This window comes from Neovison vison, chromosome 8 (assembly GCF_020171115.1).
Source record: "Neovison vison isolate M4711 chromosome 8, ASM_NN_V1, whole genome shotgun sequence".
Lineage (NCBI taxonomy): Eukaryota > Metazoa > Chordata > Mammalia > Carnivora > Mustelidae > Neogale > Neogale vison.
In genome coordinates, this window is record NC_058098.1 from 21,279,331 (window position 1) to 21,305,157 (window position 25,827).

The following is a 25,827-nucleotide window of genomic DNA, read 5'->3' on the forward strand; positions in this document are numbered from 1 at the left end:
CAGAAGGAGATTTCAGAAAGATGAATGCTGGTGATGTAGCACAAAAAGGACAATAATATTTTACAAGTCCACGTGACTTTACAGGGGCAAACATCACTTGTTTTTCATTAAATGGGACTTTGGTGGCAGTGAGAAAATAACTCCTGGACTTGCAGTCTTCCATGTGTCATTTTTACAAAGCGATCTCTTTTTCCCTTGTCCCTTAACAGAAGGCCTGGTCCCACACTACATTTCTGTCTCCCAGGCTAGAAACCACTTACCCATGACAGCTACTATCCTAATCCTCCAGTACCAGCCTTGCCCTACATGGGAATTATACCTGCCAATTAACTGCTGCTGCAGGGCTAACAGATTGAGCCGAAGCTAGTGAGGAGGGCGGGAGGGAGAAAGGGAAGAAGGGGGAGTGGAGAGGAAAGGAAGAAGGGAGGATGAGCTATACACACTGTTTGTCTAAGCCAGCAGGGTTACTGCCCTCAAGGGACGAAATTCAGGACTGTCTCCCACCACAGATTTCCAAAGTGTCACCATCTTTTAGGGGCAGACCCCAAATTAGCACTGGTACGAATCCTAATGAGGAGAGAGTTATTGTCACAACACAGTAAAGACCTTTTTGGAATATGAATCCATTTTTTTTTTTTCTTTCTCAGATTCACACTCCAGCTTCATTTTTTAAATCCAAACTTAGCATCATGTCTTTCAGGGAACCAGAAAACAGCTGGCTCTTAAGAATCTATTTCCATAATTCATATTGAACAAAATGCCAGAGTGAAATAACATACAAGTTAACACTTAAGGATATAAAAAGACACTTAGGTAAGGTCATTTTATTTTTAATCACTGGTATTTTACCTCTACTCTTTTTAGCTTCATTTATTCATTCAATAAATATTTATTAAGGCCCTCCAAGAGCTAGGCACTGCACTGAGTGCTAGAGATACAGCTGTGAACAAACAGAGCCAGTCCCTCCTTGCCTAAAAGGTGAAGAAGAGGATAGCAAATGAGGAAAATAAACAAGCCAGGATTTCAGATCACGGTAAGCGCCATGAAGAAAATATACTGACCAAGGTGTAGGAGAATGACTTACATGTCTATCTCAGAGAGAGGAAAAGTTTCTTTGAGGAGGAAACATCTGAACTGAGACCCAAATGAGAAGAATCCCACCATGCAAAGCCTTAGGGGAAGAGCATTCCACAAAGGGCACAGAAGAAAAAAGGTCCAGAGGTAGGAATGAGTACGCATTAAGGCATCCTGAGGACGAGCAAATAGCACCTCTTTTCCAAAACTGTATTTTTTCAGTTACACCTAAATACCTAATCTCTTACCTCCACCTTGAACTTCTCCACCTCTGTTGCTTTGCTAATGCCATCTCAACTGAAAAGCCTTCTTTCACCAGTCTGATAAAATTCTGCTCCTCTTTCAAAGACTAATGACTACATTAAAAAATGGAAGTGCCGTCCATGTGTCCAGTCTAGGAGGCCTCCCTGACCCTCCCCAGTCAACAGCAACAGCCCCACAGTTCAGTGCTCGGGCCTCGATTAGGACACGTAATCCAGAATACTTTAAAAATGATCTTCACAATTTGAAAATGCTTTCCAACTCCATTATCACACTTCCCCTTCATGTCAACACTGTGCAGTAAGTATTCTTAACCCTATTCTACAGATGAAGCTGCAAAGTTCAGAGAAATTAAGGATTTGACCTAAAATGACAGTCTAGAGCCACTGAGTCTGGGCCAGCCTAGCCTGCCACCTTACCTCTTCCTCTTCCTCCTCGCCCTCTCTGTCAATAATCTGCAGCAGTCTCTTTTTGTCATCATCTGCTTCTTCTACCACCGTCATTTCCTCTTCCCGATAGCGGCCGCGGTCTCGGGGACCAGCTTGCCTCCGACGCATTTTCAGCTCTTCCTCTTCATCATCCCGGGGACGTTTTGTGCCCCTGTTGGGCTAAGAAAGAAAAAAAGAAACATGGGATTCCAGAGCTGGAAAAGACCTAGAAGGGCACACATAGCATACATTCTAGAAGCTTTCAAGGATTCACCAATGAAAAGCTCCACAGTATGATTTCTCCCACAAAATGAAGCTCCAAGTGGTCCAAGAAATGACCATTTCTTCAGACCCGTAGTGATTCTATAAATATATGACTGAAGTCTCCCACAAGGGAGCTGGCTTTTTTTTTTTTAACAGAATTTTTTTAATATGCAAAGTTTTATCACTTCACAAAAGTTGCTGTGTATACAGAAATCACATGGAACACAGACACTCTTGAGATGGGTTAGGCTCAATTTACTAGTTATGATACAATCCCCAACACCAAACCCTTTGCAAGGTTTTAATTCACGTCTAAGAAAGAGTACAGTCACTCACAAGTACTCCGTACAGAGAAGATTACATATGTAACATCCAAGGGTCTATTGCACTCCGAAGTCCTACTTTACGGAAGAGCTGGGTAGAGTAATGGCCAGAGGTAGTATTACCCAAAGTCACAAAGCCAGCAGCAGCACTGAAAACACAATCAGCACTTCCTGACTTCTGGTCCAGGGCTCTGGCTGCCACACTGTTAGGTCCTCGTTTTGCCTTTGACACTGCAGTCCACGGAGGAGTTCTTAACAGCGGCCTTCCATTAAATTGGAATAAAATGAAACACTACTGGAATGGGCTTCAGAACTGAGGACAGACAGCACTGCACCAGGAATCAAAGAGCCCAATGTCTCCAAGCAGCTCAGGTTACTACTGGTGCAGCTCTGGGCACGTCATTAACCTCACTATACCTTCGCTTCCTCATCTTCAAATGGCAAATGGAAATTATAGCCTTTTTCTCTGTGAACTTCAAAGGATGCTTCTATGTGTGTGTATTTTTACCATTCTTTCTTCAGCTTCACTGAGATGTAATTGACATATACCATTGCATACAATGTGATATTGACTCATGTATATATTGAAAAATGATTACATTTGTTAGTATTGCTAACTATAGTCACTCTGCTATACATTGGGTTCCTAGAACTTATTCATAACTGGTAGTTTGTACTACAAGGTGCAAACTTCAGTGAAAGAATGCTTGGTAAACAAGGGGCATATGGGTGTCTCAGTCCGTTGAGCATCTGCCTTCAGCTCAGGTCATGATCCCGGAGTCCTGGGATGGAGCCCTGCATTGGGTTCCCTGATCAGTGAGGAATCTGTTTCTCCCTCTCCCTCTACTACCCTCACCTTCCCCCTCGGGCTCATGCATGCTCTCTCTCTCTCAAATAAAGTCTTAAAAAAAAAAAAAAAAAAAAAAGAACGCAAATGACAACAGTACTAAACAAACAGAAAAGATTATTACTATAAGGTAATTCACATGATTCTGTCTTCCTCAATACAAGACATCTGTGTTAGGCTCAATGAACTTTTCTTTATATGTTATGATAACTACACATAGTGTGTGATAACTACACACTAATAGTGTGCTAGGTGCAACATGATTTATTAGGATCAACAGAGAAGAATGCCACATTTCCTGCCAACCTGCTAAGTTGTTTGGTGGTGATAAGAGACAAATTTCTACTATACACGTTACGCATCTCACCTTGTGGCTTATAACCCACACTGCTACTGAACTCCACTATCCCAATGGTGCAAAGTCATTTCCCTCTATAGTCACATACCCTGCTGGTTCCACATACCAGGTGTGCCAGTAAGTCTAAGCATACGACATTGCTTAGAAAACTCACATTAGACAATTAGGTTTGTAGGTTACCACCTGCTATTTTTCACTCTGTTCCTAGCCTCCATGAGATAGATTATAATTTCATATAACACTCTATTCCATAAATACAAAAATTATAAGAATCTATTGTCATCATCACTGGTCGGCACTGAGAAAAAGAGGAGAAAAAAGAAAGAAATCAACATGCCAGTCACCATGGACTACAAGCAAAAGGAGGTGGTGGTTTTCATGTGAGAAAGGAAGGAAAGGTAACTTGATCCTAAAGGAGGGCAGACTTCAAACCAGAAATCTGTAGCTCCCCAGCAGGTAAGGAACTTCAGCCCCCTGGGAGCACTAATTCTTTCAGGCTCATAAAACGAGGCCTGCTGTGATTCTGATTAGCGTGAGGCTGCTGCAGCAGTCAAATCAAAGCACGAGCTCCATAGTTCTCCACGGAAAGGAGATTTCTGGATTGTTTATCTCTGAGGGCAGAGAGAAAAGGCAGTGGACCACAATTAAAAGGAGAAAGCCAAATACCGCCACAGTTAAGAAACGCAAACCTAAAGAATACTGGCAGTCTCTCTTTGGAATACATCTTCCAATCTACTTTTTAAAAACAAACATTTCAAAGGTAGGGGAGGAGTTTCACTTTTACCTCTAATAATTGTCCTTGAAATAGCACTTCCCTCCTGCAGAACTTAAAGCACCTCTCTTAATCTTCACCGCATCTCTGGGCAAGAGAAGTAGGTTAACAGTTCTATTTTCTAAGAGGGTAGACAGGATGCCCGAGATCCTTTAAAAAACCCTTGCAAAGACAACCTGGTCCCTTCTCAAAGTTGAACCTGATCTCTGGGAAGTTTGCTAATCTACCATGATTCCAGGACCCTAACTGAGACAGGTCCAAGGGACTTTCAGTCAAGATTATATATGACTTGGTCAAGTTAAAATGGTATTTGTTAGACCATTCAACAAACGATGTATTGAAGAACGGCAGGACTTGAAGGTCTTCAAGTAATAAGGCAGCCCAGTGGCAGTCCCAGGCTTCCATCTGGGTCACGTCTAAATGGGGAAACGAGGACAGACATGGCCAGGATGGATTCTTGAGACAAGAATAGCTCTGTTAATCTTTAGGAATAGTCTAAGCATAACACCCCTAAGAGGGAAAATTTCAGGTTCGCGAACTCTTTCTACAACTCCCTGCTCTGTCACACGGGACATCCAGCTCGAGCTCCTCGCAGGACAACTCTCCAGCGGAGCAAAGCAGAACCCCTCAGGGTGCTCCGCCATGATTCCTTCACCAACATTATCTGCTCCCACCTCCAGCGGACAGGTAAGGCGTTCAAAGGCCCAGAGATATTTTATTTCAGCCATTTTTTTTCTCCCAGGGCAAAATTTTACGAACTTTTGTTCTTCTCAACAAGCGTTGTCTCTTTTTCAGACACTAACCCTCCAAAAGAGAAGTTTCTACTCATATCTGAAATTTGACCACTCTCAAGAATAAAGTTTAGGATTCATTTCTTTAACAAATATTTATTAAATGCCAACTATGTATATTTATGTCCCTCTGCTGGCCACTGGGACATAAATGTAAGACAAGCATTGCTTTGCTATCATGGGGCTTAACAGTCTAGGACATAGCTGCCCAATTAAAATGAAATGCAAACCATAGATGTAATTTAAAAATTTTTAGGGGCCACATTTTAAAAAGTAAAAAAAAAGCAGATGAAATTAATTTCAATGCTTTTAATCCAATATGTTTAAATATTATTTTAACATGTAATCAATATTTTAAAAATTACTAATGTGATATTTTACTTTTTTTTCATACTAAACAAGTCTCTGAAATTTGGCATACTATTACATTCAGAGTGTATCTCAACCCAGACCTAGACCCATTTCACATGCCCAGCAGCCATATACAGCTAGCAGCTACCATACTGGCTACCATAGGTCTCCACAGGTCTAGAAGATTTTCATCCAAGGGCTTCCTGATCCCTGATAAAGACAAAATGGAACCATCTTTCCAGCAACCCTGCATAAAATAGAAAGCTGAAGTTCTATTTGTGAAAGGTCCCCACAAAAATTTATAAAGCTAACAAGACCCTGACCTGGAAATAAACATCTACATTGTATTTGCCAATATTTGCTATGGAGAGAGGGAGAGAGTGATCAGTTACTCAAAACAAAGCAAGAATACATAAGTGGGGAAGAATCTCAGAGCTGTCAGATGGATCCCACTACAGAAGAGCCAAAGGCCTCTGGATTCAGGAAGGGAATACAACACTCGCAGCCTGTCAGAGAGGTCACGGCTCAGGCATGAGCTCTCCTTGTGTCTTACAAAACCAATCCCAAAAGGATTAAGCCATTCTTACCAGTCACCTTTGGAGATTAATTTGTTTTGGTATCTGAAAGGTGTTTGGAATCCCTCAAGATGAAGGAATGACAAAAGAAACTGTTACTCATAAAGTCATTTCTTGGTTTCTGCTGCCCACAAGACTAGAGAAAAAATGATTAACTCTTAACTTCTGATGTACCAGAACATCAGCCTTTAAGGATTTAAAAAATCTACTACATTCCCTGCCTTACTCCCAATAGGTGGTGAGTGGTATAAATGCTCTCTAAGCATTTGCCACCATCCAACCACCCAGCTGGTAGCCTTTCTAGGTTACATAAAGGACTTCCACTTGTTCAAAGCTTATGGGAAGCTTCAAGATTATATACATAAGATGCTATTACTTTCCAAAAATCTTGAAGCCTATTATGTGTGTGTGTGTGTGTGCGTGCGTGATGGATGATATATATATCCATCCCCCTGGAAACAGAAATCAAGACATCTCCACGAAAGCTTGGAAAGAGTTAAAGAATTAAATAAGTAATCTGCCTAGGATACTCCCTGCGTACCCAGACAATATCCAACCTAAGCTGTAGGTTTCATTTTTCCCTCTCTCCCTCTCTATTTTTTTTTTTTTAATTAAAAAGCAGTGAGAAGCTGTAGCTATAATGAGGAGCTGTGGGAAAATGCAGTTATATTGGGCTCAAAGTAATGTACCATAGGAAGAGGCTACATCACCAGAACGAATCCTAAATTAAAACTCCACTATGAAACCAACTCCATTTCCTCTGAGCATGCAATCTATATTATCGCATTATGGTCTTGTCTCGACCTCAATTAGACTTGGGGTGGGGGTGGGAGAAAGGGGCCTTCTATAATAAGCAATAATGGCATCATTATGATAAATTATGAAAACACACAGCACAATTATTAATGTGAAGAGCACATCTATACCAGGATATAACAGTGGAGATGTGGGGGAGGGGGCAGCATCTAAGTAAGTTCAATATTCCAGGTTACCTGGGTTAGGAGGGGGCGATTTTCATAAAATGTACTTTCATGTTAATAGAAAAAAAATAGGTTCGATTCTATTTAAAAAAATGGAAAAAGTCAAAGGAAATCTTCTGTAACCTCATAATAAGCCAGGAATTTTTCACCTAGCACCAAGAAGCTTCCGGACTTCAGAAAAGGGACTTCCGACTAGGGGCATGAAGTACGATTTCCTCAATATCAAACAATGGGAAAGACTTAGAAATCTGAGCTCAAACGGATAATCTAGTTTATCCCTCTCTTTATAGAAATAAGGAAATCAGAGCTCTGTGGCTTTAAGCAATCTGTCTGTGATAGGCAATAATACAAAACTTCTAATTCCCAATATAGTGCTTTTCCTACTTTGCAATACTAACTAGTCATTGCTAACCTATTTGCAATTGGTGATACCCTACATGGAGAATGAGTTTAGGAGTCAAATCTTTCTAAATTCAAATCCTAGTCTCTCTACTTAGTTAGCAGTCCTGGAAAGTAATTTAGGCCCTCTAAGCTTGAGTTTTCTCAATCTATAAGCTAGAAACAATAACACTTTCATACATTTATGTGTATATGTGTATGTATGTATGTAAGCACAAAAAGGCCAAGGTTTCTAGAGTGCCCAGCAGAGTTTGGCTCATAGAAGATAGTACATGTAGCCTCCACCTCTCGGACACACCTGATTCAAAAATCAAACAACTCCAAGGTTGGAAAGGGTGTTAACCATTAATAGATTTTAAAGGGAAAATCCTTTTTTAAAAATTTTTATGTCAAAATATGACAGGCCCCACCTGCTACTGCACCTTTTAATATCCAATGACTGAGAAAGAACACAAATATATTACTATTTTGCAATACTTTAATTGCATTTGTGTTTTTAACTCCTATATTTACAAAAGATTTACACAGAGACAGAGAGATAGATTAATTTTGAGAGAGATTTTGAGGGACTGAGATTCATTCTACAGAAAATGCCTGTGTACATTTGTCTCAATTCACAATCTCCTACAGTAATTCTGAACCACTAGAGACACCCAGACTTTAGGAAGTCTTGAATCTAACCCAATCATCTATTTGAGGTTTGAATCCCCTTTAAAACACGATCACTGGGTAGAGACTGGAGCTTTCCTAACACTTCCAGTGAAACTTAACCCCTCCCTAAACCGTGCCCCCTCCCCCACCAATCTTTGGATCACTCACAGAGTTTGTTAAATTGAGGAGAAACCTTCCAACTTACAACTTTCTTCCTTGGTCCTTAATCTTCTCTTTAAAGCAATATAAACAAGATTAGTCCCACTCTCTCATTTAAAAAAAAATTTCAGATTATTTCAAGACAGTAATCCTATTTCTTTCTTCCTCTATCATTACCTTTTCTTTTTCAGAATAAACACTTTCAATATGGCGGGGTGCACACAATTTAGGGGACAAAGGTAGGTATACAGATAATTAAATTCCTTCCTGCCATTAGGTTTCGTAATTTTAAAGCTTTCTGATACCTCTAAAGGTAATTAGACATATGGAATGTCACGAACCCAGGCTGTGGATGGATTGGTATAACCAACTTGAAATGCTCAGAAATCATCTGCTGTTAACCTCGCCTGATTACATTTTGTCAGAATAAAAGGGAATTTTCAAACATTCATTTTTACCAGATGGTAGTGAGTGGCCTGACCCAGAAGTTACAGATGAGCTGCAGTAATGAGTTTTCCCTTGCCTTTGCTGGCTGCACATTCACCGGTGACATTTTACAGCTAGGACTTCTGGCTCAATCAATATTTGCAGGCATGAAACCTGCCAAAGTTAACATCAGGGCTCCCTTGCAAATTTGCTTAAGGCACCAGAACTGAAAAAGCTCACAATCTCTAATGCTGCAACTACCATCAGCCAAAGTTCATAATCAGGGATCAAAGCCATCAGAGACAGAAAATTCTACCTACCTCAACTCAAAAGGTTATTGTGATGACTAAAACTCCTTACAAAGGGGCCCTATGTAAACTATCAAGCGCTATATCAATAAAGGATTATCATAGATATTTTTAGGAAATATCCAAGAAATATTCCGGGTATTCATACACAATTACATATTATGTCTTTATAAGAATTAAAGCTTAGGGAAAACAAAAATCAATGAATCATGACAATTTACTACCTTTCTTTTTCTGGAAGAAAACCAAGTACCAAAACCTCAAAATCTCAAAGCAAAATTATTGCAAATATAAAACAAAACTCTCATTTACTTGATTCCCAATTAAAAAAAAAAAGGTACTGAGAACACAATAATTACTGGAGAACATGGGTTTTAACTGCCCACAAGGAGTCAGGGGTGGGGAGGAATCAATGTAACAAAAATTAAAATCACCAAGACTCTCACTTAAGATCTATAATCTGATTGGCTGACAAGTAACATGGATGTGATTTAGGATTTAAATCACTAGTCATTAAGATTCTACTTAATCCATTTATCCTACCAAAAAATTCTTACTTCTTTTTAAAGCCTGAAATATCTTCATCTCACCTCCAAAGGGTGTGTAGATTTCCTTTTTTAAAAGTACAGACTATACTTTAGCATCCATGATTTACTTTGACATCTTCTCTGATTAATTCTGCAGCTGCATCAGAAAGCTGAATGTTGATTCAGTTTCTTTATTTATCAAGGCTAACAGAGGCAGATACTTGTAAAATTGTTGGAAGGTAAACTATCCCATTTTAGCAGACTTATTAGGAATGTTTTGTCAGTTACACCCGAACCATCATCATTCATTCATTCACTCAGGAAGTGTTTACTAAGCTAATAGAACCTGAACACCACTCTGTTAGGTGCTAGAGGGAGTATCAGACATCAATCCAATAACAATAACAACAGAATTGCACTGATCTAAAAGCAGCAGCATAGTACAATGCAAAGAGCAGCAAACCAATAATCAGAAAGAAAATGTAGGTGTTTGTGAATCACTTAAGAGTCACATGACCTTAGATAAGTCATTTGACTTATCAGCGCAGCATTTCTAAAAAAAAAAAAACCGCTCTGCCCTTGCTCTACATCACAGGACTGTCTTAGTAAGATAAGGGAGAGTGAGATTAAATAAGATAAAGACATAGCACTTTGAAAAGAAAACAGAAACTATGATTTAATTTCCCTTAATGATTGCAAAGTTCTAATATATACAACACTTTTAGATTTACTTAAAATCAGCTTTTGACAAGGAATATCATCACAATTATCACAAAAGAAAAAAAAAAAAAAAAACACCGAGCACCCCATAGGTATCTAGAAAGGGACCCAATGTCACTAGTAATGAGGAAAATGCACATAAAAACCAGAAGATATCAGATTGGCAAAAAATGAAAAATTTAAAATCTAGCCATGTGTTAAAGATGTGGAGAAACAGGAACTGTTAAAACTTGCTGATAGGGGGTGCCTGGGCGGCTCAGTGGGTTAAAGCCTCTGCCTTCGGCTCAGGTCATGATCCCAGGGTCTTGGGATAGAGCCCCACGGGCTCTCTGCTCAGCGGGGAGCCTGTTTCCTCCCCTCTCTCTGCCTGCCTCTCCATCTACTTGTGATCTCTGTCAAGTAAGTAAATAAAATGTTAAAAAAAAACAACAACTTGCTGATAGAGAAGTATAAATGAGTACAGGACTAACTGGTGATACCTAATAACACTGAAAATGCATATATTCTGACTACCCCAGCAATTCTTCTCCCAGGTGTATACACAGAAATTGTCGACATATGCACAAGGAAATACTTAAATAATGTTCACTGGAACATATCTGTAATAAGAAAAAAGAAAATTTCAACAATTACTGGCTGTACACATAACAATAATAAAATGTGTGGGAATAATAATCACCAAATACAAGATAGTGATTGCTTCTAAAGAGAGTAATAAATTGGATTAGGGAGGGGGCACACAATAAAATGGGATTAGGGAAGAGTATATAGGAGACTTCAATTGTATTTACAAAATTTTATTTCTTAAAGATCTGAAGTAAATTTGGCAAAATGGTATGGTTATGCACACAGTTACAGGGAGAAAAGGGGGACCACTACAAGCTAGCAGGGAATCCTGCAGAACAAGTCATGTCCCACTGGTTGCAGTTCCTTGATGTTGTTGCGGCTCACTAAGGTTAAGGGTTTACAACACATATTGGGTAACTTTTTCTCAACAGGGTCTTTCACAAAGTTACTCAAGCAGGCAGAAAGAGAAATGTGGATGAATGGCAGCACAGATAGGTAGAACCATAATTGGTCGAACCAGAAGAGTATAAGCACTGTGGAGTCCTTTTGTTTAAACTCAAAATAGCAAAGACATAAAGTCCCTGTCAGGAAAAATGTGACTTAAAAAAATTCAGTCAGAAAAGAGCTGATGGCTTCAGTAAATCTCCAATTCAATGAATCAACAGGATGACCAACTTTAAATATCCTTAAAGCTAATGCATATTAAGGTCACACTATCAGAAGTGTAACATCCAATCTGGCTACAGTCTCGCAGCATTGAATTAGCTACCACACATGAAAAAGAGGCATTAAATCTAGATAATGTATGAGCAGGACAGTACAGGGTCTGGAAACCCTGCTATAGGGAAAACCAATAAGGACATCAGCAAAGATTCAGGGAAGAACCCAGGAGTCACCTTGGGTTATTTAAACAATGCCCTGGAACGGGGAAAATCCGTACTGTGCTACCACAAATAGCAGATCACTTTCCTTTCCTCTTTCATTCTGGAGAAATCCTACTCAGCCTTAAGCTCCAGCTCTAAGGTCACCTTCTCTAAGGGTATTCCCAAAACTCCAGTAAGACCTTGGAGCTTCCTCAGCAGTGTATCTGATCATCCCTCTATCAGCACATAACACATGCATTGATAAATCTCCATCTCCTCTACCAATTCATAAACTGGGTCCTCAAGAGTAGGAACCATGGGATCCGATCCTTGTGGCTAACACCTCAGCATCCAACGGTGCCCAACATCAGAACAGGAACTCAACCCATGCTGCTAAATCCGTGATCGACAGATGGAGGAGGACAGCTAAACCAATGAACTACCCAGGAATCATAACTTACTATTAGCAAATATATATAAGGTACACATATTCTCAGGGGTCCTTGGGTCTTTAACTTGACTGCGGCCGGGCAGGATTCATTTGCACCTACATATCTGATCATTTTATGCCATCCTGGATTGTATTTTTATGTATCGCTTTGTTAATTCTCTAATGGTGGCATCAAGCGATATAAAGAATAAGAACAGTAAAACTCAGATTCAGACAAAGAATATCAGTTCAACCTCATAATTTACCAATGAATAGACCAAGACTCAAGGAAGTGACAGGACTTGAGCGTGAAATCATAGACAGAAAGAGGTCTGAAACCTCTCAATTTTTTTTCAAGATTATATTTATTTATTTGACAGAGAGAGATCACAAGTAGACAGAGAGGCAGGCAGAGAGAGAGAGAGAGGGAAGCAGGCTTTCTGCTGAGCAGAGAGCCCGATGCGGGACTCGATCCCAGGACCCTGAGATCATGACCTGAACCGAAGGCAGCGGCTTAACCCACTGAGCCACCCAGGCGCCCCTGAAACCTCTCACTTTCACGGGAGCAGTACACACAACCTCCAGATCCTTTTCCTTAGTCACAACCCTAGAAACTATAATCTGAAAGGCCTAATCTTCGTCATCACTCCCTGTTGCCATCATCTTTCAACTAACTTTAAAATTTCTTCTGCTACTTTTCCATCTATGGCTTTAACCAGGAAAGCTCTTCTCTGTCACTTCTCCTTGCTCATTTGTAAAAGCATAGTTTTTTCTCTGTACGGAAATTGCGCTAAGAACTCCCTCCCCAGACCATTTAGGGAACCCACCCAGTCCACTCTGAATCTTTAAATATTAAGTAAAAAATTAGTATGGCAATGTTATTTTAAATTATTTATAGTTAAAGCAAAGCTCAGATACAATGAATTCACTTTATTCTTTCGGGTGACACAAAGGTTAGATACTTTATAAGTGCTTGTCACAGAGGCAGGGGAGAGGTGGAGTACCGGTTCAGCAAGCAGCAGCCCCACGGAGTGGTTCTGCACGTAATATGGCACACCTGTTACATGTAATTATGCTGACAGAGAAGATTCCAGCCAGAGGAATATTGCTCCTAGCAATGGACAGTTTCATTAAGGCTAAAGTGGGGCAAGGAAATCTTTAATTACCTTTTCTGTAAGTTGCCTCTGAGGTCACTGCCAAGACTTAAAACTTCATTCCTCTTTCAAACAGAAAGAGTGGTTGGGGAGAAAGTATGTACACTCACAGGGAGACAGATAGGAAAGAAAAAACTGAAGATGTTCTGAAAAAATGGGAAGGAGGGGGGATGAATAAGCTGGGACTGAATTAGTGAGAACCAAATCGTAAGTAAGAAATAAATAATTTCATTCATTTACATAATCAAGATCTTTCACAGCTGCTCATTAATTCCTTAACGGTTCTGATCCGGTTTTGATCTCAGGAACCTAAGACATTAGCTACCACCATTACTTGCTTTCAAAGCTAAAACTTAACCCACATAAGCCTGTTACACAATAGCTGCCACATTTATTTCAAGGAAGACAGAACTCACATCAAACTTTACCCTGAGTATCCTGTTAAAGAGAGTATTTTTCAACATTATGGGTAATACTTTAAAGTCTGAAAACATAGCATGATTATATAATATACTTTCTGTCTAGTGCCCATTTACCTCTTTCAGCTTGAACAAAGTATCTAGTGTATCTGGCCTCAATACATGCTTGTTGATGAGCCCATCAAAAACAATGAAAAGAGATGCTTTCATGTCTACTTTTGTCTAAGATGCACTTTATTTTCCTCAACTCAAAGGCTTTACTATTTCTAGAAGCTTTACAAACTGCTCAAGTTTGCAAAACACCTCCATTCCCAATAAAGACAAGTATGGGAAATGAGTTCTTCTTATAGTCAGAAATATTTCCTCCACCTAGAACACAGAACGAACACTGACCACATGGCCACATGGAATACGGTCAAAAGGAACTGTCTGGGAGCCTGTCTGTAGATTGCCACCTACAATCTCCCCCTGCGAGCTCTATCCCCACCACTACAACTCTCTTGCAAGAAGGTTATAAAACTGACTTTAAAGTGATTTTAAACTAGTAACTCTTCATTTCAAGAACATTTTAGGACACTCCATTTCCTAGCAGTAGCATCTAGTAAACCAGAGAAGGCAAAAATGCCCATTTTGCTGGGCAGGAAGGGACTCTACCAAGGATTAAGATAATTAAATAACTGTCTTATAGAGAAACATAAATAAAAGAATAAAATAATGTGAACCATCTCGCCCCTTTTTAAAGTTTTCTTTGAAGCTTGGCAGGCTTCAGTACCAAAACAAAAAGCAAAATAAAACAAAAAAACCCTTAAGAACTGGCTGCCTTAGAAAAAGGTACCTGAAAACAGCGCAAATGGAAACTGTTTTTTTGCACAATGCAGAGCCATTATTACACGTTATGGTAGCTTTACTTTCTGAGAAAGGAAAGGAAAGTGAATTTTCATAAGCAAGCTTCCTCTGTGGGTGAATCGCTAGTCAGTTACAACCAACTCAGAGAGAGCCATCAAGGCAAACTACCCATTAGCTGTCAATTTAGAATGACTCTAGAAAGCCAGTCCCAGAGCTCCACTGATACCTCTCAACAACCTCTTAATCTTATTTATAACACCTGTGTTAAAGCAGCCTGCCATCAATCCAACTCGCCTCAGACTGAAATTACTTAGAAACTTGAGAATCCTGGCAAACATACCAAAAAACAGAGAGACGCTGGCTGAAAAATCCTGCACACAAAGGAATTTGGCCATTTCTTTTAAACAAAAGCTGCATAAGGAAGCCAGGCGGGGCCTCGTCAGGCAAAGTCAGATATAAATCTTGCAAAGGGCTTCTTAGGAGGCACTGAGGTCAGAGAATCTTAGGGTTTAAAGAAACCATAAAGAATTCCTCCACCGCTTCTCACCAAGTGATTATCCAAGCTGTGTAACAGTTACCATTAACTGTGTGATTATGTTCATTATCTTTTTTCTCCCCACACAGCCCTGCTAGGTAGGGGACACCGGTTCCCTGTTTTTGCAAGTAAAGAAACCAAGGCTCAGGGGACTTGCTTAGCGAACTGCCTAAGCACCTAAAAAACCGATGCTAAATGAGTCCTATGGAAAGGGGAGACTGGTGCATTGAGAAGAAAATGGACTTCAGCAGTCAGACATCCAAGTCTGTTCCTAGAGTGTGACCCTGCGTAAATCACCATCTCATCCCTGGAAAAAAATGCTGTCCCAGTGAGGAAGCATCTAACCCAGTAAAGTACTTAATACATGTTATGTAAGGGAAAAAAAAAAAAATCAAATGGAAATGGATATGCCAGATACAACAACATGAAATAAAAACTAGTCTTGTTGTTTGTATTATCTCTTACTTTTTGTCTCTAAGGTTGGGTAAAGAGAAAACAGCAATTACGGCCCACAGCAGACCTGCAGCAAATCCTGGGCAAATAAATGGATCAATCAATCTGCTGCTTTGGAGTCAGAGACAACTCCAGTCCAAAAAAAAAAAAAAAAGGCCATCACTCTCAGGTTATGACAGTATTAGAATCAAGCTTTTATGAAGATCATCTATTGTTTTTTTAAGGCAATGACTGAATCACTGTCACAATGGCTTACTCTACTCTCCATTGAGAAAGAAGAGGCAAGAAGGAGAAGGCAACTGTGAAGGTGCTAAAGGCACCTACCTAAAGGCTAAAGATGCCTTTAGAAGAAAACCAAATTCAGCTGCTAATCGCTGATTCACTGCTTCATTCATTTCCTTATTCCTTCTTCCTTATTTCCATTCTTTTTTTCCTTTTTTCAGTCAAGAGACATTAGTGAGCTTGTTCTACATAGCATGCACTGATCTGATCAGTGTCCTTGAGGAACTCAAAGTCTAATGGGAAGAAAGACACATAACCAAGGAATTTCAATACAGAACTGCTGGGAAAGGCAGTCCACACATGCAGTATTTCCAACCCCCACTCAGCTGCACAGGAATGGGCCTCAGGCCTGGGATGGGTAGTAAGGAGCCCATTCGGCTTGTGCCAGGCTTAACACCTTGTATGGCAATATCGGTCTGTTTTTGCTCAACGAGTGTCCCCTTGCTCTGCTTAAACATGTACATCAGTGCCCCTCAGGCACACCATCAGCTTTCAGGTTGGGGTCCTTCTGCTGCAAGAGATGGATACATGTAGGTCACTGCCCTGTGCCAGCTTCAGAGGAAGGAGGAGGGCCCCGCTAGCCACAAGGGACTAATGTACCTCCCAGTAGCTGGTCTTGCTTTGCCTCTTCTCTGTGTGAGTAAAGCATTATTCCATCCAGTACCTGACTGTGTGGGGTTTTCACTGGCAACTCCAGTACCAAGATGCAATGGGCAGAAGTGTCTGGAGTCCTCTCCCGGGACTGGTAACGGATGGGAGTGTTCTGCTCCCCTGGGTTTGATAACCAGTGCACGGTGTTCTGATGGACAAGAATGATACACATGGTAGACTCAGGCAGTACAAGACTGCGGTGATGGTAGCATTCTGCTGCATTCTATTTCCTAAGACACTTCTGTTTTTAAGCTCCCTTCACCCACCAGAGCCCTCTATTAGGAAAATATTTTGCCATTTGCTTTCTTGTGTCTTTGGGCAAGTTTACTAAACCTCTGTGAGCTTCCTTTCCTCATCTACAAAATGGGAATAAGAATACTGACATTCCCAGGGTTGCTTTTGGGATGAAATGCAGTAACACCTATAAACTGAACAGCACAGTACCTGGCTCTCAGTGAGCTGGTAGTTCCTAGCCCTTTGTTCTGTTCTGGTGTGGTGGCGCAGAGCGGGAGAAAACACATACTCTTTTTTACCACACTGAAATTTCTACGAGCTCCTCTATGAGCTGCTTTTCATTCACTTCAAATCAGGACCATACTTTCCCTGTTAAGTAACCCTTTTTTGCCACAAACACAATCTGTCAATTGAAGGCAAATCTGCCATTAATGCAGAGGCAAGATTTCAAGCCCAGCCACACACCGCCTCCTGATATTATCCTTTTAGGCTCAGTGTCACGCTCCTGAAAAAAGCTCTATGCGGGGCGCCTGGGTGGCTCAGTCGGTTAAGCCTCTGCCTTTGGCTCAGGTCATGATCCCGGGGTCCCCGGATCGAGCCCCGCATCGGGCTCCCTGTTCTGGGAACCTGCTTCTCCCTCTCCCTCTGCCCCTCTGCTCTCTCTGTCAAATAAATAAATAAAATTTAAAAAAAAAAAAAAAAGCTCTATGCACTGTATACAGCAATCGAAAAGTTCACATGGTCAGAAGTGCCTCAGCCTCACACAAGGTGAACCATGGCCAAAATTGCTTTTTTAATTAAAATAAGACTTCCTGAACCTCTTGCTGACAATCACAACTGGATGTGCAGCCCAGGATCAGACAACCAGTCTCCATCTTTCTCTAATGGTAAGCACACAGAGGAGATAGGGGGAAAATTACTAATTTAAGCAAAATGTTTAATCATCTAATTATGGGACAGGCTCCAAGAAGATGGAGAGTGATTTGCAATCCTCATTATGGAACCCGCGTGTGACCACTGGCAAAAGTCGTGTCATCCAGAAGGCCGCTATCATCTCTTCTTCCCCCACTGAGTTTTCTGTGTCCTTGTAAATGCTGTGGGAATGAAAGAAATCTTTGGAGGGAAAAAGTCTCCCCAAGTTCATTATGCAGAATGAGGTATAAGGATCCCCAGTAAGAAGCCAGGGAGATAATATTTAGTGACTTTACACTGGCAGCTTGAGCAGCCCGAGGGCCTTTGAAACTCACAAGTCTTGTAAAAACTGCCCAACTCAGGTGGTGGTTAAGCAATTCTTTTTATTTGCTGAAAAGTCCTGTCATCAGTGGTACGAGATGCATTGAGAATTAGGGTGGTGCCTACCAATAGCACCTTTGGTCAGAAGGAAATCTGTTCCTCTGCAGATATGCTTGTTACCACTGCTAATTTGTGTTATCTCTGCCCATTCAGATCTCCGTGCTAACTCAGGAGAAAAAGTCCCTGCCAACCAAGTCTGACAAGTCTGATGCCACTGGAGAATCAGCCGAGACAGCAAAGGCAGGCAATTATTCCCTTTCATTAGAGAGAGTTCTTTTTAAGTTTGGTTTTTTGTGGGTTTTGGGGTTTTTTGTTTTTTTTTTTTAATTTTGAAAACAAAAAGTAGCCATTCACAGCTACTGCTCACTGCAGTCACTTACACAACTGGCAGAAACTGAAATTCCCCCCCTAAGCCAACCAGAAAGAGCTGTGCCCCTGTAATTATCCACTGTAATGTAAAACCAGACACAGAGAGGATGGCCACAGCAGATCTGGGCAAGACAGCAGTGATATTTAATCATCAGTCCAGACCATCTGCAACTGTTTTGCAGAAGCACATAAAGTTTATGGATTCCAAAGCTCCCTACAAGTTACCAGGTGCTGAAGGTCAGCTGCACTGTCCTCTTGTCCACTGGGGCTGCTTTCTTCATTCTCTCCAGGCCAGGGTGCTCAACAAAAGGCACTATGCCCACATTCTCTGAGCCAAGCCTGGCAGGAGGAGAGTGTTGCTTCTTGATTAAGCCAGAACGTAGATTAAATGTTTAGAACTGGGAGATTCTGAAAACAACCTAGGTGGGAAAGCAATTATCCTAGGGAGAGCAGAGCTTCGGCTGCAGCCCCCTGCAACACAAAGGTGAATTCTACCCACTTTGAACACCTAAGCTGGCCAGGCTTTTCCCTTACAATCTATTCTACATTCTGCAGATGCAGTGCTCTTTTCAAACATAAACCAAATTGTGGCACTCCACGGCTTCAAACCCCTAATGGCTTCCCACTGTACTGACAACAAAATCTAAACATTTTAAGGTTACCTCCCCTCCCCACAGCTGACCTCTGTCCTTAATTGTCTCCTTCTCACTCACCATGCTCTAGCCATTTGCTTCAAACATGATAAGTCTGTTCCCACCTTAGGGCTTTTGTACTGGATTTTTCCTAGGCCTATGCTGCTATTCCCACAGCTCTTGAAAGAGCTTGATCTTTCTCATCATTCAGTTCTTAATTCGAATATTACCCCCTCAGAAAGGCCTTTTAGAACCTTCTGATGCTCCACCATCACTCTATTACATCAGCCCATACTTTCCCCTTCATGTCCCTATTTGAAATTATCTTGGTTTTGTGTATGTGGTATTTGTTTGCTTGTGTATGCATTCTTATTTATTTGTATTTGTTTTGCTTGTTGATTGTCTGTCTTGCCCCCCTTGGATATAAGTTGCATAAAGACAAGGCACTGCAAATGTCTTGTGCGTATCTACTCTCAGTGTCTAGTATAACAACTTGCATTTAGTAGGCATTTAATAAGTATCTGTTGAATAATTAAAGGGAAGGTTCAATATGTATCACTAATCTAAATGCAATTTCCTAACCCTCAAACACCTAGACTGGCTCACAGGCTGTCAGCATGTTTCACAATGCCTTAGAAAACACTGATTCTTTACCAACCCCTGGTGAATGATGAGGAAACAATGGCAAAGACAAGACCAAGGAAAACTTGTAGACTCTCAAAGTTGCAGAGTTTGGAAAATCTGCAAGCCTTTTGGGTGGAGTCTTGCCCAAATTGTCCTTTCACAGGAGGATCAGATGGGCTAGCAACAGTGATTACCAATGGCTGGGGCCAAGACCCAAAGTTTGGGTCTTAAAGATCCAGCAAAGGCAGGGTAAACCATATGAGGCAGCCCCAGCCCAGTCAGCCAGAGTCCTTCTGGATGAGGCATCAGTTGGGAGCCGAAGAACAGATGTACATACTTGGGAGAGGGAAAAGAGAGAGAAAATGAGAGACAGAGCCAAGAGCAAAGCTCAAGATAGGAATGGGGCAGAGGCATGAAAAGGTCAGGAACAAGCACATGGGGTCTCAGGTGATTGCACAATCTAGATTTCATGGGCTGGTGGGTGTGTGAAGTTGGATATAAGACTAGCTTAAAAATATAGTGTCAAGGCCCATGAGAGACTATGGACTCTGAAAAACAGTCTGAGGGGTTTGAAGTGGGGGGGGGTTTGGAGTACCAGGTGGTGGGTATTATAGAGGGCACGGCTTGCATGGAGCACTGGGTGTGGTGAAAAAATAATGAATACTGTTTTTCTGAAAATAAACAAATTGGAAAAAAAAATATATAGTGTCAAGGCCATCAGACAGGTAAATGGCTCCCCTCCAGAAATACAAGCAGCCATGAAGGAAAGGGGCACTCCACAGAAGGCCAGGTTAAGCTTCTGTTTGTGAGTGCTAGTTTCTCCTGAAAGACTCATGATTAGTGAGCACTAGTAACTGCTCAGATATTCTTCAGTCTCCAAGATAGCAGTGGTGGACAAAGAGATCTGGAAGAAATGCTGGATGAAAAATGAAGACAGGTGACACTAATTTGATTTCTAGTATCTTACAGGCCTTCAGTAATTAATAGAAGAGCCCTCAAGTTTTATCCAAAGATGACCAAGAATACTAATACTTCATCCAACCAACAGCCACAACTTTTCAGAAATCGTGGAAAAAGAAAAAGCAAAAAGGGCCTCAGAGGTTAGATTTTACCTATTGTATCCTATTAAACAAACACCACCACTAAGAAGTAACAGGTGACACCAAAGAAAAGCAAGAAAAACTATAAATAACAGGCATAAGAACTCAAAATGTCTCTGTAATACTCCCAATGTTTTAATGCAGGAGTAAAAACTTTCCACACTTCAAAAGATCAAGGGAGAAATCTGGGCACAATTAACATGTGTTCATAATAATGGCCCTAAGACAAGAGTCTGACCTATTGAGAAAGGCAAAAATGTTTGTTTTAGAAAGAAACTCCAAACAAAATGATGAAAAATTCAAGTTTTAAATATGGAAAAAAGCATGGTTCTTTTCTAAGCCCCATTTTATGACCTGAGGCAAGTCACTCTCTGTCCCTGTGCCAGGCCTTCCCCATTTGTAAAAGGAGGAAGCTCTTGGCTGGCACTTTTGCTGCTCTTCTCAGTTGCTGCTATGTGGAAAATCTGTTCAGGAAAAGTACCCCATTTGCCAAAGACACCAAATAAAAGAAGCGTTAGTGCAATTCAATACAACCCTCACCTTTTTAAAAAAGGAACCTCAGGGGCACTTGGGTGGCTCAGCTGGTTAAGCATCTGCCTTTATCTCAGGTCATGATCCTGGGGTCCTGGGATCAAGCCCCAAATGGGGCTCACTGCTCAGCAGGGAGCCTGTTTCTCCCTCTCCCACTCCCCCCGCACGTGCACTCACACTCTCTCTCTCCCTTTGTCAAATAAAATCTTTAAAAATAATAGTAATAAATAGGGAACCTCATTGGGGGTTTCTTTTCATGACAACCCCCAATTCATCAATGATAATGTCCTTTTCTTATTTCTTTATTGCTGCATTTTAACATTCTTTTTCTAATAATCATTTTAGTAACATATAATGTATTATTTGCCCCAGGGGTACAGGTTTGTGAATTGTCAGACTTACACACTTCATAGCACTCACCATATCACATACCCTCCCCAATGTCCATAACCCAACCACCCTACCCCAGCAATGCTCAGTGTGTTCTGTGAGATTGAGAGTTTCTTATGGTCTGTCTCCCTCCTGATCCCATCTTGTTTCATTTTCTCCTTCCTTACCCCCCAAGCTCCCCCACGCCGCCTCTCAAATTCCTCATATCAGGGAGAGGATATGATAATTGTCTTTCTCTAATTGACTTACTTCACTCAGCATAATACCCTCTAATTCCATCCATATCACTACATATGGCAAGATTTCATTTCTTTTGGTGGCCGCATAGTATTCTATTGTGTATATCTATCACATCTTCTTTATCCATTCATCTGTTGATGGACATCTAGGTTCTTTCCATAGTTTGGCTATTGTGGACATTGCTGTTATAAACATTCAGGTGCACATGCCCCTTAGGATCACTACATTTGTACCTTTAGGGTAAACACCCAGGAGTGCGATTGCTGGGTCGCAGGGTAGCTCTATTTTCAACTTTTTGAGGAACCTCCATGCTGTCTTCCCAAAGTGGCTGTACCAGCTTGCATTCCCACCAACAGAGTAGAAGGGTTCCCCTTTCTCTGCATCCTCTCCAACATCTGTTGTTTCCTGACTTGTTAATTTTAGCCATTCTGACTGATGTGAGGTGGTATCTCATTGTGGTTTTGACTTGTATTTCCCTGATGCCAAGTGATATGGAGCACTTTTTCATGTGTCTGTTGGCCATATGGATGTCTTCTTTGCAGAAATGTCTGTTTATGTCCTCTGCCCATTTCTTGATTGGACTATTTGTTCTTTGGGTGTTGAGTTTGATAAGTTCTTTACAGATTTTGGATACTAGCCCTTTATCTGATATGTCATTTGCAAATACCTTCTCCCATTCTCTAAGTTGTCTTTTGGTTTTGTCGACTGTTCCCTTTGCTGTGCAAAAGCTTTTGATCTTTTGCGAATATCTTCTCCCATTCTGTCAGTTGTCTTTTGGTTTTGCTGACTGTTTCATTTGGCTGTGCAAAAGCTTTTGATCTTGATGAAGTCCCAATAGTTCATTTTTGCCCTTGCTTCCCTTGCTTTTGGCTATGTTTCTAGGAAGAAGTTGCTGCGGCTGAGGTTGGAAGAGGTTGCTGCCTATGTTCTCCTCAAGGATTTTGATGGATTCCTTTCTCTCATGGAGGTCTTTCATCTATTTTGAGTCTATTTTTGTGTGTGGTGTAAGGAAATGGTCCAGTTTCATTCTTCTCCATGTGGCTGTCCAATTCTCCCAACACCATTTGTTGAAGAGACTGTCTTTTTTCTATTGGACATTCTTCCCTGCTTTGTTGAAGATTAGTTGACCACAGAGTTGAGAGTGTATTTCTGGGCTCTCTATTCTGTTCCATTGATCTATATGTCTGTTTTTGTGCCAGTACGATAATATCTTGATGATGACAGCTTTGTAATACAGCTTGACGTCTGGAATTGTGATGCCACCAACTTTGGCTTTCTTTTTCAACATTCCTCTGGCTACTCAGGGTCTTTTCTGGTTCCATATAAATTTTAGGATGATTTGTTCCATTTCTTTGAAAAAATGGATGGTATTTTGACAGGGATTGCATTAAATGTGTAGATTGCTGTAGGTAACATAGACATTTTCACAATATTTGTTCATCTAATCCATGAGCATGGAATGCTTTTCCATTTCTTTGCGTCTTCCTCAACTTCTTTCATGAGTACTTTATAGTTTTCTGAGTACAGATTCTTTGCCTCCTTGGTTAGGTTTATTCCTAGGTATCCTATGGTTTGGGGTACAACTGTAAATGGGATCGACTCCTTAATTTCTCTTTCTTCTGTCTTGTTGTTGGTGCACAGAAATGCAACTGATTTCTGTGCATTGATTTTATATCCTGACACTACTGAATTCCTGTATGAGTTCTAGCAGTTTTGAAGTGGAGTCTTTTGGGTTTTCCACATAAAGTAACATATCATCTGCAAAGAGTGAGAGTTTGACTTCTTTGCCTTTGCCTCTTCTTATGCCTTTGATTTCTTTTTGTTGTCTGATTGCTGAGGCTAGGTCTTCTAGTACTATGTTGAACAGCAATATTGATAGTGGACATCCCTGCCATGTTCCTGATGTTAGGGGAAAAGCTCTCAGTTTTCCTCCATTGAGAATGATATTTGTGGTGGGTTTTTCATAGATGGCTTTGATGATATTGAGGTATGTACCCTCTATCCCTACACTTTGAAGAGTTTTGACCAAGAAAGGATTCTGTACTTTGTCAAATGCTTTTTCAGCATCTACACTGATTGATTTGCGGATGTTGACCCAACCTTGCAGCCCAGGAATAAATCCCACTTGGTCATGCTGAATAATCCTTTTAATGTACTGTTGGATCCTATTGGCTAGTGTTTTGGTGAGAATTTTTTGCATCCCTGTTCATCAAGGAAATTGGTCTGTAATTCTCCTTTTTGATGAGGTCTTTGTCTGGTTTGGGGATCAAGGTAATGCTGGCCTCATAAAATGAGTTTGGAAGTTTTCCTTCCATTTCTAATTTTTGGAACAGTTTCAGGAGAATAGGTATTAATTCTTCTTTAAATGTTTGGTAGAATTCCCCTGGGAAGCCATCTGGTCTTCAAGAGCCTGGGACGCTCTTGTTTGTTGGGAGACTTTTGACGACTGCTTCAATCTCCTTTCTGGTTATGGGTCTTTTCAGGTTTTCTATTTCTTCCTGGTTCAGTTCCAGTAGTTTATACATTCTTAGGAATGTATCCATTTCTTCCAGATTGTCAAATTTGCTGGTGTATAGTTGCTCATAATATGTTCTTATAATTGTTTGTATTTCTTTGGTGTTGGTTGTGATCTCTGTTCTTTTATTCAGGATTTTATTTATTTGGGTCCTTTCTCTTTTCTTTTTGGTAAGTCTGGCCAGGTGTTTATCCATCTTATTAACTCTTTCAAAGAACCAGCTCCTAGTTTTGTGCATTTTTACATTCTGATGGTTCTTTGGCATCTTTACCTTCCTCTGCCCAACAGCTGCTCCTGGCCAGAGCCCCCACTCCATGTTTCAGCTTCTCTGTCAGTAATTATGTACCCCTGAAATGCTCAAATTTCCCTTATCATTAATATGAGAAGCTATTAGTTGTTCCCATGGAAGTATTAATGTTTGAGGAGGCCCATAAAAGATAAAACAAACTCTAGCCACAATTCTTTTATTTTATCCAAAGCTGCGAAGAAAATCACATTCCAACATGAAACACCAGCAGAAGACTGATGTACTGTTAATGCTTAAATTTATCAAAAATTCCAAAAGTAATTTTTAAAAAAGATTTTATTTATTTATTTGACATACAGAGAGAGACAGCCAGAGAGGGAATACAAGCAGGGGTAGTGGGAGAGGGAGGAGCAGGCTTCCCGCTGAGCAGGGAGCCCGATGCAGGGCTTGATGCCGGGACCCTGGGATCATGACCTGAGCTGAAGGCAGACCCTTAATGACTGGGCCACCCCGGTGCCCCTCCAAAAGTAATTTTAAACTCAATTGTTCTTAACTTAGGGGGAGGTTAAATAAAAAATTAATCCTCAATTAATCCTCAACAAACATAAATAATGCCAAATACTAAAATTAACAGGTCAGGAAACAACTGATGTTGGCAATGATGCAGAGAAAGGGGAACCCCCCTACACTGGTGGTGGGAATGCAAGCTGGTGCAGCCACTCTGGAAAACAGTATAGAGGTTCCTCAAATTGTTGAAAACAGAGTTACCCTATGACCCAGCAACTGCACTACTGGGTATTTACCGCAAAGATACAAATGTAATGATCCAAAGGAGCATGTGCACCCCAGTGTTTATAGCAGCAATGTTCAAAATAGCCAAACTATGGAAGGAGTCCAGATGTCCATCAACAGGTGAATGGATAAAGATGTGGTGTGTGTGTGTGTGTGTGTGTGTGTGTGTATATATCACATATGGGTGCTGGACATGGGGAGGGTATATGTTTAAGGAGCATCGGGTATTATATAAGACTAATGAATCACAGACCTGTACCCCCCAAACCAGTAATACATTGTATGTCTAATTAACTGAATTTAAACTTTAAAAAAAAAAAAAGGAAAAAAAAGAACACCAAACAATCTGTTCAATAAACAAGTATACCTGCCTTTGGAATACAGTCAGACACACTCAGAGGGAAGCATCATAATACTCTGTGCTTGAGGTCAAATTCTTCTCAGTT

The 25,827-nt window shown here is 40.7% G+C and overlaps 1 protein-coding gene across 1 annotated transcript in view; it reads right to left on the minus strand.

Annotated features, from left to right (window-relative positions):
- CTNNBL1 (catenin beta like 1) overlaps positions 1–25,827 on the minus strand; it is a 161,373-nt gene that overhangs the window by 126,003 nt on the left and 9,543 nt on the right. Inside the window, exon 2 of the mRNA XM_044263053.1 lies at positions 1,755–1,943. Coding sequence (XP_044118988.1) covers positions 1,755–1,943 — 189 coding nt within the window. The remainder of the gene's footprint in view (positions 1–1,754; positions 1,944–25,827) is intronic.